Source organism: Cheilinus undulatus, linkage group 16, assembly GCF_018320785.1.
Source record: "Cheilinus undulatus linkage group 16, ASM1832078v1, whole genome shotgun sequence".
NCBI lineage: Eukaryota > Metazoa > Chordata > Actinopteri > Labriformes > Labridae > Cheilinus > Cheilinus undulatus.
In genome coordinates, this window is record NC_054880.1 from 27,563,316 (window position 1) to 27,577,627 (window position 14,312).

A 14,312-nucleotide genomic window follows, 5' to 3' on the forward strand; every position below is an offset into this window, starting at 1 on the left:
TGCCCTATTACAGCAAAGGAATTCATGACTTATAATTGACTTTTAAGTCATCTGCTGCTGAGAGGCAAGGGCAAGCTGCTGTCCAAAAAACAATATTTTTAACTAACTTAAAACACTGGGGCTACTTGCGAGTTTTTGTTTTCAGAACAATTTAGTTTAAATTAAGTTGATTCCCTAATATTTGTTTTAAGTGTGAAAACATACGGGATAAAGCAACTATTCCATGTCTGTATTTTATACATGCACCACATTACCCCCATATTTAAGAAACTGACACTATTGTCCATATTTCCCAAGTCAATAACGCGGAACCTTTGAATGGCTTGATGTTTCTCTACGGTGAATGCAGTGGCGGACGGTAGCTCCTCAGCATGCGCCATTGAAAACAAACGTAGCCGATACGCTGGTAACCGCTCTAGTTTTAAGTGTTGTAGTCCGGATCAGTTTATCATCTTAAGTTAACCTAAATAACATTTATAAACAATGGAGACTATTTTAGAGCAGCAGCGTCGATACCACGAAGAGAAAGAGCGGCTAATGGATGCAAAAACGAAAGAGATGCTACACAAGAAGTCCACGGTAGGCTGTATGCTAGCGTTAGCACTGATGCTAATCACACCTACAAACATATTTTATAATCAAATGTACTGACATGTGGATCTTGTTCTCTTGTTTTCTCACAGCTGAGGGAACAGATCAACTCTGACCATAGAACAAGAGCGATGCTAGACGTAAGGAAGTTTTAATTCGTATTTCACAGCTACAATCTTTTACGTAACGTCAGTATTAGTTGCAAAGGCAGTACAAATTAACTCATGTAAACCGGTGTTTTGATTTAACGCGTAACCGTGTTAGCTGGTGACTTTTAACTGTTTGGTGCTGTAATTACTAAAATCCTCATGAAGGTCTCTACTTTGATTTTTAATAGATTTATGATTAATATTTAGTGCTGCACGATTTGGTGATAATGTGCAATTCTACCGGATAATATTACAGTTGGGATATAATGCATAAACCATGCATAAACCAATTACACCATGGTACCATGCGTGTAATTGCTTTGTTATCAAGACAAATGCGTAGATCAATGGTATTTTTGAAATGTGTATTTCTCCATCCAAAACATACAAACATTACGTAGCATACAGAAAATACAAACCTTAAGTTTTAACAATACTGCTTTCAAAATAACCTAATATTTCACCCAAATTTATTTATTTATTATTTTTACTTTTTTGAAAATAAAGGTATGTCTAGAAAGTCCAGGAGGGCCACTATTGCAGCGCCAGAGGCTTTTTTGCCTTTAAAGTATTACTTAAAACAAAAATAATTGCAACCTTTTACACAGGTATGCATTTGCACAGCCTGAAATTACGATTAAGATTTGAATGAAAAACTAACCATCTGAACCATCGCTTCAGATGTAAAAACACATATTTTAGATATATGTGTTCTGCTACCAATAGAGAACAGTTACTCTAAAATGAAGGTAAAATCAAAGTTTGTAGTTAAACACTGTTCAGGGATTCAGTTGTACACTTAATTCACTGTACGATTCATTGCAATTTACTAATTTTTAGAAACTGAAATAAAGTCGGAACTTTTACTTCAATTATGAAGCATTTACACAGCTAAATAACTTTGGTGTCTTTGCAAATATAAGTTAAATTTCTAAAAGTATTGACTTTGGATTAAACACAGCATTATTTCCAAACATCATCACTTCCTTTTGTTTTTTTCTTCAATTTGCATCATTTATTTTTTGTGTTACTTCAACGTATCTATACATCTAGTGTTGTTGAATGTTGAAGAAAGAAGTTTCTTGAAACATTTTTCTCTAAACTAAAGACAGGATTGAAATAAAATTACTTATGTGGACTTTAAATAATGACCATAAATCAATCTGACAGTATGTTTTTCTTACACAGAGGTATATGGAAGTGAGCGCAAATCTTCGAGACTCCTATGAAGACAAGGATGGGTGAGTGACTTTAAATACTAAATTAAATTTATATCCAGACAGATGTTGTTCAATAATTATGGTAGTAGATTATGGAGTTTTAAAAAAATACAAGGCTATTACTCTCATCCCTTTAATACAAACAGTAACAGAGATTTACATCTGATAAGGGTAGATACCAAGTAGTTTTCCTTAATGCTTTAAAACCAGTATTTTGAATTTTCATTTAATATCAGCTAAAATTAAATAATGTTGGTTAACTACACATGGCAACAAAAATTGGACTCCTTTATACCCAGCACTTTTTCATTTGGTAGCAGTATGTCTTTTTAAATCTTTAAAACCATAACAAAAATGGGAATAAAATAGAAATTGTCTTTTAAACAGGAGCTGGCCTCATCCTTCACAGAAGGAGACCACTCTTATAACCAGCTCATCCACAAATGACACATCTTGACTCTGTTGTAATTCGTCGTCTTAAATTGAGTTATCAGTTCCCCACAGTTTATTTGCAAAATAGTATACCACTGTGTCCTTTTGTGACAAGGTGAGGGAGAAAATCTGATAAGAGGCACTGCCTGCTCTTAGTTTGTGGCTAATTCACCCTTATCCATTTTTAGTGCCAGCAGCTTTACTGCACACAGCATATAGGGATACTGAGCCACGGTGAGAGTTTGAATAAGAAGCACTCAAGTGAGTTCTGATATCAGGTTGTCACTGAAGACGTATTGCTAATGCAGAGTGTGAATGTCCATACTAATGTGCAGTCACTTGGTATCACTTGGAATGCTGAAATTTCATTATTAATCTAAAGTTATGCATTGTCTTCACAGCCCCTCTTATTATGAATGATTCTCTCTGAAAATAGTATCTTAAAAAATGTCTTTCTTACCAACAGAATGAGGCGGGATGAGCTTGCTGCCATCTCAGGACCAAACGAGTTTGCAGAGTTTTACAACAGACTGAAACAGATAAAGGAGTTTCACAGAAAGCACCCCAACGAGGTAGATACCCTTCTTACTTGTATTGGTTACACTTTGTTAATTATTTTAAAAAACTGTGTTAATAATTAATCTACTAAAACTGAGCAGCAAATATAATGCTGTTATGTGTTTCTTGTAGATCTCCATCCCCATGTCTGCAGAGTTTGAGGAGCTGATGAAGGCCAGAGACAACCCCAGCGAGGAGGCTCAGAGTACGTCCTGATCTAATTCAAGTTTTCATTTTTTCTTGTGTAGAATGGTCGTTACTTCACCATGGCTGATCATTGCGGTAGTCAAGCTAAAATATTAATTTTTCATGTGTTTAAAAGACAATATGTCAGCAGCACTCATTGTTCTTCCTTGCGTCACCTATGTTTGATGTTAGCCCCAGATCTGTGATATATCATAGAATAATATCTATCTTCTTCCGTAGACCTGGTGGAGTTCACTGATGAGGAAGGATACGGCCGCTACCTTGACCTCCATGACTGCTACCTGAAGTACATCAACCTGAAGGGAGTCGACGTAAGTAAACACTAAATATTACTCCTGCACCTTTAAAATTAAAGTAGTGATTGTTTTTAAAGCATCATCTCTTCTCTTCCTCACAGAAACTCGAGTACATCACTTACCTTTCTTCATTTGACCAGCTGTTTGACATCCCCAAAGACAGGAAGAACGCTGAATACAAAAAGTATGTCCATCATGTCTGATCACTTTATGACTGACTGTTATAGGACTTTGTTTCAAAGTAATCTTACTAACATGTGTTGGGACTGTGTGTTCAGGTATTTGGAGATGCTACTAGAGTATCTGCAGGACTACACAGACAGAGTCAAACCTCTGCTGGACCAGAACGAGCTCTACGGGAAAGTGCTGTCAGACTTTGAGAAAAAATGGGAGAGCGGGAATTTTCCAGGCTGGCCGGTAAGTTGTCCTTTCAGGCTTTTTGTGCCTGGTGTTACTTTCAATTCTGCCATCCCATTCCTTATAAACTTTGTTTTTCTCTGTTTTTGAACTGTAGAAAGAAACAAGTAGTGCTTTGACACACGCTGGAGCTCACCTGGACCTCTCTGCCTTCTCTTCTTGGGAGGTAAAATTTATTTTATGTAGTGGTTTTTCATTTAATAGTACCACTTCAGGGGCTTGTTCATACTTGAGCGGATGTTTCTTTCCTTGTTTCTTTCTGCAGGAATTGGCTTCTTTGGGTCTGGACAGGTTGAAGTCTGCCCTCATGGCTTTAGGACTCAAATGTGGAGGGTGAGGAAGTGCTGTTTTAATTGCATATTTGAATTTTGTTGCATTTTCACTTGTCAACATTGACAATGTGAATCAAGTCTTCCCAGTGTGTTCATTGGTGAAACAAACGAAGTCAAAGAGATGCATGTGATGATGCTGAATTTAAGATTGATTATTTAAACGAGTGCTGCACCACTACATCAGTGTGCTACAAAACTATAACTCCAGGTTAGGAGAAAACTTCACTGTTAAATACTGTTATACATTAAGAAATATACAGGAGTGCATGTACAAAATGACTCACTGACATCCAGTGATCCCAGATCAATGTGACAGCATTTCAACTTCTGTGGAGTTTATGTTGAGTTGTTTTACCTGTGCAATCAATGAAGTTAAGGTAGTAGATAAAGCTGAAAGATTTTCCTCAGCAAGCTGTTGTTTCGCATACTTTTACTCTGAAATTTGTACTGTCTTAAGCTAAGTACTCTACTTCCTGTTTTGAGAAAAACACATTTCTATTTTGAAAGAAATGGGGGACTTTGAATAGGTAACAACATTACCTTAATCACAAAATAATTTCCTATGGATCAACAATTAAATTAAAATAGCTAAATGGAGAAGTACAAAGTGTAGATCCCTTTGACTTGGAATGTAAAAAAAAAACTTGTCTTTGCATTAATTATTTGCCCCAGAAATAATCAGCCAAAAACTGTAATGCAAATTAATCACACTCCAATGTCTTACCACTTTTCATACAATCGCCCACATTCACTTTTTAAACTTGATAAAAACACATGCTGAACTTTTTATGGCCATTTGTCCATCTAAAGCAGCAGTCATCAACTACATTTAAACAAGGGCCAATATTTAACAGTGGGAGCCAAACGTTTAAATAATCTAAAATAAAAGTAATATTATGGTCTAACTAACTTTTTCAAACCGAAATATAACGTTTCCAACTCCGTGTGTACAATGCCGGTGACTTTTTAAACTGCAATGAGGCATTCAAAAGAGCAATGGTGTCATTATTTTCATGACTGTGAGAGCAGGAAGATGCAGCATCCAGCTGCCATCCTGCTGCAGTGTTCACGGTGTTCTCTGAAGGACCAAATAGATTGCAATTTATGCAATTAAATAAAATTAATGAGTTAATTTTTGACGTTTTTCACATTTTGATAAACTCATTAATACTGACAGCCCTAAAAATATTGAAGCCTTGAAGAGACTGCAGATTTCCATTCATGTTTTTATCCAAAAGTTGCTGTTGGCAAAAGAAAGAGAAATTAACCAAATTGTCTCAGTTATACTAATTGGACTTCTGTTTTTGTTGCCTTTGTGTCAAAATAGGTTGTTATTGATATTTTTTATTTCTAAGTATTATATCAAAGTTTAAAAATACAGAAATGTGGCAACCCTAGTTGTAACAAGATCCGGCTCAGTTGAAAGCATATCATTTCTGCCACTTCATTGATTCTGTGTCTGTGTGCTGACAGGACTCTGGAGGAGAGAGCTCAAAGACTCTTCAGCACCAAAGGAAAGTCTCTGGAATCACTCGACCCATCTCTGTTTGCCAAGAACCCCAAAGCCAAAGGTCCTAAAAAGTAAGTGCCTATTAAAACTTCGGTGTAACGCTGACTTTGTCTTATGATCCCCGTCATTTTATAATCCATAACTCTTTTCATCCATCACCTCTGCAGAGACACAGAGCGTAACAAGGAAATTGGCTTCCTGGAGGCTCAGGTCTATGAATACGTGGAGATCCTCGGGGTAAGTCAGTAAATCATCAAACTAGCTCTGCTGCTGGAATCATAAATGTATGGTTAGAGCCAACAGTTAAAGAAAAGTGGAGTAGATTTAATGACAGTTCTTTGTATTATGTCGGGGGTTACAGGAGCAGAGGCAGCTGACTCATGAGAACGTGCAGAGGAAGCAGGCTCGGACTGGAGAGGAGCGTGAGGAAGAGGAGGAGGAGCAGCTCAGTGAGAGTGAAAGTGAAGATGAAGACAATGAGATCATCTACAACCCCAAGAACCTGCCGCTGGGCTGGGACGGCAAGGTGAGGAGACGCTGCTGTTTGAAAAATGACATAAACCAAATGTCTATAGGGTTCCAACAGATCTATAAAAAGTCCTTCATTCTGTTTTTAAAGCTTATTCTAAAAATTCTTTATACTTGTGAGGTCTTAAACTAACAATGGCACTTTGCCTGTGGCATACCTGAATACTTCAACACTGTCTAGGTAGAGCTACAAGTTTGTTTTTTCAAATAATTTATTCTTTGTGATTTGCTTTCTTCATATCACAATTTACCGCTGCTTTTTATGTTTGAATTTGATGTGAATAAAAAAGACAATGAGCTCAAAAAGTCCACTATCTCAACATATTTGAACATCAGAAAACATCAGTAAAAAAACAAGGATTTATAAAAACAGAAATGTTGACTTTTGGAAAATTATGCAAATTTATGCAGTAAGTATTTGGTTGTAGCTCTTTTTGCACAAATTACTGCACTAATGCAACATCGCATGGAGCCAATCAGTCCGTGACACTGCTGGGGTGTTATGCAGCCCAGATTGCTCTGATAGCAAACTTTAGCTCATCTGTATTGTAGGGTCTGGTGTGTCTTATCTTCCTCTTGACGTTTCCCTAGAGATTCTCTGTGGAATTCAAGTCAGACCAGTTGGCTTACCAATCAAACACAGTAACACTATGGTTAGTAAACCAGTTTCTGGTAGTTTTGGCTTCACTGTGGGCAGGTGCCAAGTCCTGCTGGAAAAGGAAATCAGTATCTCCATAAAGCTTCTCAGCATGAAGTGCTCGAAAATCTCCTGGTAGATGGCTGACAGGGCTGACTCTGGACTTGATAAAGCACAATAGATCATAAACCAGCAGATGGCACGGTACCCCAAACTATCTCTGACAGTGGAACCTGAAAACACTGGACTTCAGGTACCTTGGATTCTGATCTTCCTCCGGACTTTGCCACCTTTGTTTCCAAATGAAATTCGAATTTTAGTTTGGACCACTTAGAAACGGCCAGTTCTTCTCCATAGCTCAGGTGAGAAGCTTATGACACCTGTGGTTCAGGATTTGCTCAACACTAAGAACACAACACTTGTAGTACATTTCCTGGGTCCATCTACATGTGGTGGCTCTTGATTAACTGACTCCAGCCTCAGTCCACTCCTTGTGAAGCTCCTCTAAGTTCATGAATCTGCTTTTTTAACAATCTTCTGAAGGTTGAGCTCATCTGTTGCTTTTGCATCTTTTGTTACCACATTTTTCCATTCCAGTGTTTCGTGTTTGTTTAAGTAATAGTAATAAATATTGATTATGTGTTACTAAGTAAATTAAGGGGGTCTACTCATAAGACCAGAGATAGTTACAAGTAATAGGGTACGGGTTGTTACTGTCTTTACTCAAGTAACATTTCACTACTCACACACTGCCCATGTGTGGTTTTAGGTTACAAAAGTGCACTGTACAATGTGGAAACCTCTGTAGATATTTCAGTTTATGTTGTTGCACAGAAAATTTTACTGGCATTATGAAAACAAACACCTTGTGTAGCATTGTGATATGACCCAAGGACCAGAAAATAAACAAGATGGAGAAAAAGATCAAATGAACATGGCTCCATCTGGTGCTCTGAGTTTATTTAAGTAGCCTCACACCCACTGAAAATCTGTGACAGCAGCACAGCTCCTTGATTCAGTGATTTATGTGCTGGTGTGAAGCTTGACTAATTTTAGTATTAAAAGTAATGATTTATCTTCATCCGCTGGTTTAAATTAAAACATTTTAATCCATCTGTGCAATATTAAATCACTGGACCTCATGCAGTATAAATCTGACCCTTTTTTTAATCTTTAAATTAGATTAGAACTGACACTCTTAAATTGATGGCAATGACTTAGTATTCAGTCAGTTTAAGAGGATTTGGCTGTTTAACACAAAACGTTGGTACTTTGTTGTGAATTGTTGCTGGAAACTCTTTCATGCTGGACAAGGAGGGACTGGAAACAAAATTGTAAACATAGCTTAAATATCAACACAGATACTCTGCATTAGGACTACAAACAAAGTTTCAGTTAATGACCTGTCTTTGTGAAGTGTTGTTTTTCTTTTATGTCAGTTAAGGAAACTATTCTTTGTGCTTCTGCTAACGTCTGTTTGTTTTGTTTCAGCCCATCCCATACTGGCTTTATAAACTCCACGGTCTGAACATCAACTACAACTGTGAGATCTGTGGAAACTACACCTACAGAGGACCCAAAGCCTTCCAGAGACACTTTGCTGTATGTAGTTGTTTAATCAAGAGCTCACCGTCATTCAGACCTCTTCATCAGATTAGTGAACAGCCTTTCCTCTGTCATTTCATCAAGATACTCATCTTTGAAAACTTTTATTAATAAGTTATTCTTCTGCAGCTGAAGTATATTTTGTGTTGTTTTTTAGGAGTGGAGGCACGCTCACGGTATGCGCTGTCTGGGAATCCCCAACACGGCTCACTTTGCTAACGTCACACAGATAGAAGACGCTGTCTCTTGTAAGTTTTGAGCCTGTTGTGAAATATAAAGTTTGCAGTCTTGTGGATGTTGGTTTAATGAGTATGTCTTTTTATTTGTCTGTTACTCCAGTGTGGGCCAAGCTGAAGTCCCAGAAAGCTTTGGAGCGATGGCAGCCGGACACAGAGGTGAGTCTACATAGAAGATAAGAATAAACATGGAAAATGTTGAATATGTAGCTGTAGCAGCAAAGTAACGATAACTTAAAAAAGTGTAAGAAAAATATATGAAATGAAAAAAGAAAGTTTTATTTAACCTTAAAACCATTAGTTTGCCTCCGGAGCTTCTTAGTTTCAGTTATGTCTTCTTAAAGAAAACCAATTACTGTCTCTTTGTTTGCAAAATTCAATTATTTTGTTACCAGGTGGGAAAACCTTTGACGAAAAAGATTCAGTATGTAGAATGTCTACACTAAAATATCCATATTAATTTAAAAAGTGACCATTCCTGTCATATATAGTTTGAATTGAGTCTTACAGTATCTCAAATATTTTCTTAAGCTTTAAAAACAGACAAAATCTTATCCTAGCATTTATAACTGCAACAGGACATGTCTTGTCATGAAGACTAGCCTCGGTTACAAGTTCAATTGATTGACATTCCTCAAAGTTAAGACCAAAACTGCTCAACACTGCCCACCTCTGCAGCCTCCTTCTCAATGCTACTTGGCGTTTTGAATTGAAGACTATTGGATAAAAAAGGCACCTATAAGGTGTATTTATCAAACAGAAAACCAACTACTTATTCTCTTTCATATATTTCTTCAAATGAGGGAAGAATGCATTTAAAATACACTTCCAGTTTGCGCTGGAAGCGGCCCCAGAGTATGTGCATTCTCTGACCAGTTCCAGCATTAACACAGATGTGCACTATTAGGTGCATTTCTCCCTCATGATAAGAAATTTATGAATTAAAAAAAAACACAACTTTTCTGTTTTGTAAATTCACCATTTGATGTGCTGTTTTTACCGAACTGAGCCCTTATTTCAGAACAAGAACAGCAGAGACGAGCAGCTCACGTCTATACTTGTCATTTTGTGTGATATTTAGCTCGAGAGCCCCCAGTGGTAGAACTTTACCTGTGTACATATAGAAAATCTATGCAATGCATATACTTTATTGGTACTAGTATAATATGTGAGGGCTTTAGCCAACACTTTTTTGATCTTGTTTTTTTTATTACTTTTTTTTTTTTATTTTTATCGTTTTGTTTCAGTGTTAAAATAGCATTAGCTTAATGTTTATTATTGTTATTCTACTATTGTAAGTAATTTTTATATGTTAAAAATGACTGAAATAAATTAAAGTAAAAACATTAGCTTAATTCCAGAAATTAATCCCAAGAATAGGAAAAAAGTCTCCTTTTCATTTCTTTTTAAGATTTTTGAACAGTGCAAATGCCTTTTAAATCTTATGGCCTCTCCTGCTCAGAGTCTGGGAGTGTCTTTGTATTTGCTCTGAACCTTTTTCACATTATTTGTAATAAAAACGCCATTGAACCTCAAAACATGAAAATTTAGAAAAAGTGGGTCTGTGCAATCATTATAATCTGCCTTATACTACGTCTGCAACATTACATTTTTGCTGTATAACTACCAAATTCATGGTGGCTTTAAAGTTAGATCTCTAAAGTCCTACAATTCCACATAGTAAGATATGTAAGGATCAATAAATAGATAAACAGTGGGTTAAATGTAAAGCCTTTAAGCTTGAAACATTTCTAAGTTTCTAAGGCATTGCTACTGACTATGAAATTATTCCTTTAACACGGTCGATATGTGCTTTCCATGTTGATTTATAGTGAGTCACAACCCTGAGGGATTTCCTCTCAAGAACTCTTCCAATATTAAAATTGCAAATTTTATTTCTCTTACATTTCAAAACTCATAGTTAGTTTTCTTATTGTTAAGAGACAGTTTATTGACAGCAAACCACATTGTTTTTAGACTTTCCAGCTTGAGCACAGATCAGATATTCTATTGATCTCTTGCCAGAACAAAATACATTTATGTCATCTGCAAATGTTACATGTTTAAAACTTAGTAACAATGCAAATGTGTTTGATATAAAGTATGATTGGGTTTAGACCAAAAATTGATCCCTGAGGAACCCCACAGGTAATTTACACTGATGAAGATAACAAATAAACAACAACAGGGAGAAGAAAACAAAAAAGGAGAGAATTACACGAATTAAAGCAGTTAGAAGAATAATAAAAATGTACACAGCTACATTTTAAAGTTATTAAACTACTAAATATTCAGAGCTCTGAGTTTTACCAGCTTCTGTAAATCTAGCTGTGAATATAAGCCATTAGTACCTTAACAATGTTGTGAAAATGAACAAAGCCTCTTTATAAGGCATTAAAATCAGACTAAAATAAGAAATAAGGCACTTAACAGTCAAGGCAGGGGAAAAACTTCTAAGACAGCCCTTCTGCCTAATTGAAATGTGATGCATATTTCTTTTTTTGCCTCATCAGGAGGAGTATGAAGACTCGAGTGGAAATGTGGTCAACAAGAAGACCTACGAGGATCTGAAAAGACAAGGCCTGCTGTAGATAACGGAACAGAGACATGGAAATCACCCAACACACGTCCTTCAAGATTTGTTGTATTTTTTTACCCTTCATGTTTGTTTTTATTTTTTTGTAGTTATATTGTTTTACAGACCGCTCCTCCATTCCTCCCTTTGATAACTTTGTAACGTGGCAGACATTGATCATTATAATAAACAGAGTCCTTTTGTCACTGTGCTGTTTGTCTTCATCTTCTGTTTGTTCAGCGAGTCTGGTCCTTGTGTGCAGTGATTTAGTGCCGCAGATGACTCGTAAGCATATTTTAACTCTCTTTATGTGAGCCAGTATACTGCAGATTTTATTGTAGCCATAAACACTGGGCTAGTAAATTAAAACATGGATAGCTTAGCTGTATTGCTTGTTAGGAAGGGAAACTACAGCTGCTTAATCACTGAATTATAATTTCATATTGAACTACAAAAACTCAAATATGATGTTTTTCTGCTGACAAAGAGCACACATTCAACAGATGGTAAAAATCACAATGAGCATGAATCTTTATTTGATCGCAGTGTGAGGAAAATCTCCCCACCTGTCACTTTAGGGGATTTTACACCAACATTTTTGTTTTAGGATGCGACAACAAGATGCTGAGACAGACATAAGAGAAGATTAAGGTATTGTTCCTGTAGGGAAGGATTTCACACAAATTAAAGCTTTGGCGTCAAAACAAAAGGTACAGATGATGACATTTTATGTTTTTAATCAAGGCTTGATACAGTAGTTATTTGATGGGACAGTAAGATTGAGAAAGGATATGAAACAAGGGAACAGTAACCTTTTTCACCATAGAACAGGTTTCAAGTCACTTTTAAAACATTTGAATTTGTACAAGATTGAAAATACAGTTGTTCTTAAGACAGTTAATTCATAAACTATATCTGTTACTACTGGATATGTTCTAATTCTCATGGACCAGTGGGGGTGGTAAAAAGACAAATAACATCCTGATCAGGCGTCTTTTATCTAGAACATCCTGACAGGTCTGAAAGCCTAACAGGCCTTTTCAAGTCCAGCCACAAATTCTCTCCAAAACATTCACTCTGTAGTCTTGAAACCATTTCTGTGTAGCTTTTGCTGTATGCTTCAGGTCATTGTCTTCCCGGAAAATCAATCTTATCCCAAGCGGTAGTTCTCTTGCAGACTGAATACAATTGCCCTCCAGGTTCTCCCTGTTTTGCTGCCTTCTTCTTCCCCTCTACCTTTACAAGCCTTCCAGGGCCGCTGGCCCAGAAGCGTACTCACAGCATGATGCTGCCACCACCATGCTTCACAGGAATAATCGTTTTTTTGTGGTGATGTCCAGTGTTTTGTGTTTGCCAAACATAGCATCTGGTCTGTTGACTAAAAAGCACAATTTTTGTCTCATCAGACTTAAGAACTTTCTTCCACTTGAGCATGGAGTCTCCCATGTGCATTTGGGTGCATTTGATATCCCCCTTGCATAGTCACTCAGTTTGTGAGCATGGCCTGATCTAGGCAGATTTACACATGTGACATATTCCTTTCATTTCTTGATGAATTTAACTGTACCCCAGGGGGATGTTTAGTGCCTTGGAATTTTTTTGTATCCATCCCCTGAGTTATGTTTTTTTATAACGTTTGTCTGAGTTGCCTGGAGTGTTCTTTTGTCTTCATGGTGTAATGGTAGCCAGGAATACTGATGAACCAGTGACTAGACCTTCCAGACACAGGTGTCTGTATACTACAATCACTTGCGAGACATTCACTGAACTCAGGTGATCAACATCTCACTAATTGTGAGACTACTAGCATCGACTGGCTGGACCTCTGTTGAATTAGGTCAGTCACTTTAAAGGGTGTGGATATTTATGCAGTCACTTATTTTACCCTACATATTTTTGTTTGATGGACATTAATTCATAGAATTCTGTTTTCACTTCGACATTAAACAAATCAACATACAGCCCTAGTTATGTGTTATTGTAGTTCATTATACAGGAGCATGCATGCAAATGTCATTTTAATGTTGAAGATGATGCTTCTGTAGATCATGCCACTAAGATTTTGCATGTAAGAATTTCAGTACTTTGTGTCACAAAAGCTTAAAGTTGTGCACTTACTGCTGTAATACTACTTCAAGGGGGTGGTTTTAACCCTGTATTTGCTTTATAAAAATATCCATAAAAATTGCTTTAAACTGACAGAGAGTCTTAGTGTTAAACTATAAACCTTTTTGGGGTGCAACAGTAAAGACATCCTTTTCATCCAGCATGCAAGTGTGATCACAGACAGCTTTAGAGATTTACAGTGAGGGAGCTTAATGAAGACCGCTCATAAACTCCACCAGATGGGGCTCTTGTATTCATGACTATTTGCTTCAGCAGATTCGTACTCTTAATTAGTGGAGATGCTGAGCATCCACACTATTGATATTTTGAAAAACAAAATGCAAAACAAAGAACATTTTATGAGGCTTAATTCATTACATGAATGTCTCCATATTTATACCCATTTATGCTTCTCTAAAGAGGAATAAGATCATGAAGGTGTACCTAATAATTTGACCAGTGAGTGTGGTGTGCTTTACATGTGTATTTAGCAATGCAATCATTGAAAGTAAAAGAGATTCATGCACTATGTGGCTTTAACTGATTTGATTGTTCAATATTTTATAAGGATGCTCACAAAGATGACTTTAATTTCAAATAACTCATCTTAATGATAATATTTTAACCAAAATTAAACCATTTGTTACATATTATGGCCCACATTTCCTCTCCTCTCTGTAGTAGTTTCATATTATGAGCTGCTGTGCTGTTGTATCAGTGACCTTTTATACTTGTAGAGTACACTGTGATAATCCTGGTTATGTAAGTGCAACAGTCTCTGGCCAAAGGGGTTGGGTGACCTTGAGTATAAATGTGAACGTGGTAACTTCTCGGACACATCATTGGTGTCATAAAAGCCTCAGAACTGTCCTTGAATACAAAATAGGAAAAGCCTTATTTGAATGTAATCTAC

The 14,312-nt window shown here is 36.6% G+C and overlaps 1 protein-coding gene across 1 annotated transcript; it reads left to right on the forward strand.

Moving 5' to 3' along the window:
* The first annotated feature begins 337 nt into the window (after positions 1-337).
* sf3a3 (splicing factor 3a, subunit 3) lies at positions 338-11,499 on the forward strand. The gene is made up of 17 exons (XM_041810003.1): positions 338-579; positions 684-731; positions 1,929-1,981; positions 2,859-2,964; positions 3,083-3,155; positions 3,377-3,468; positions 3,555-3,637; positions 3,732-3,870; positions 3,968-4,036; positions 4,136-4,203; positions 5,676-5,783; positions 5,880-5,949; positions 6,074-6,238; positions 8,369-8,479; positions 8,640-8,730; positions 8,822-8,877; positions 11,232-11,499. Exons 1-17 carry the CDS (start codon positions 484-486, stop codon positions 11,307-11,309), a joined length of 1,506 nt encoding a protein of 501 aa, XP_041665937.1. The 5' UTR covers positions 338-483; the 3' UTR covers positions 11,310-11,499.
* The last annotated feature ends 2,813 nt before the right edge of the window (positions 11,500-14,312 follow it).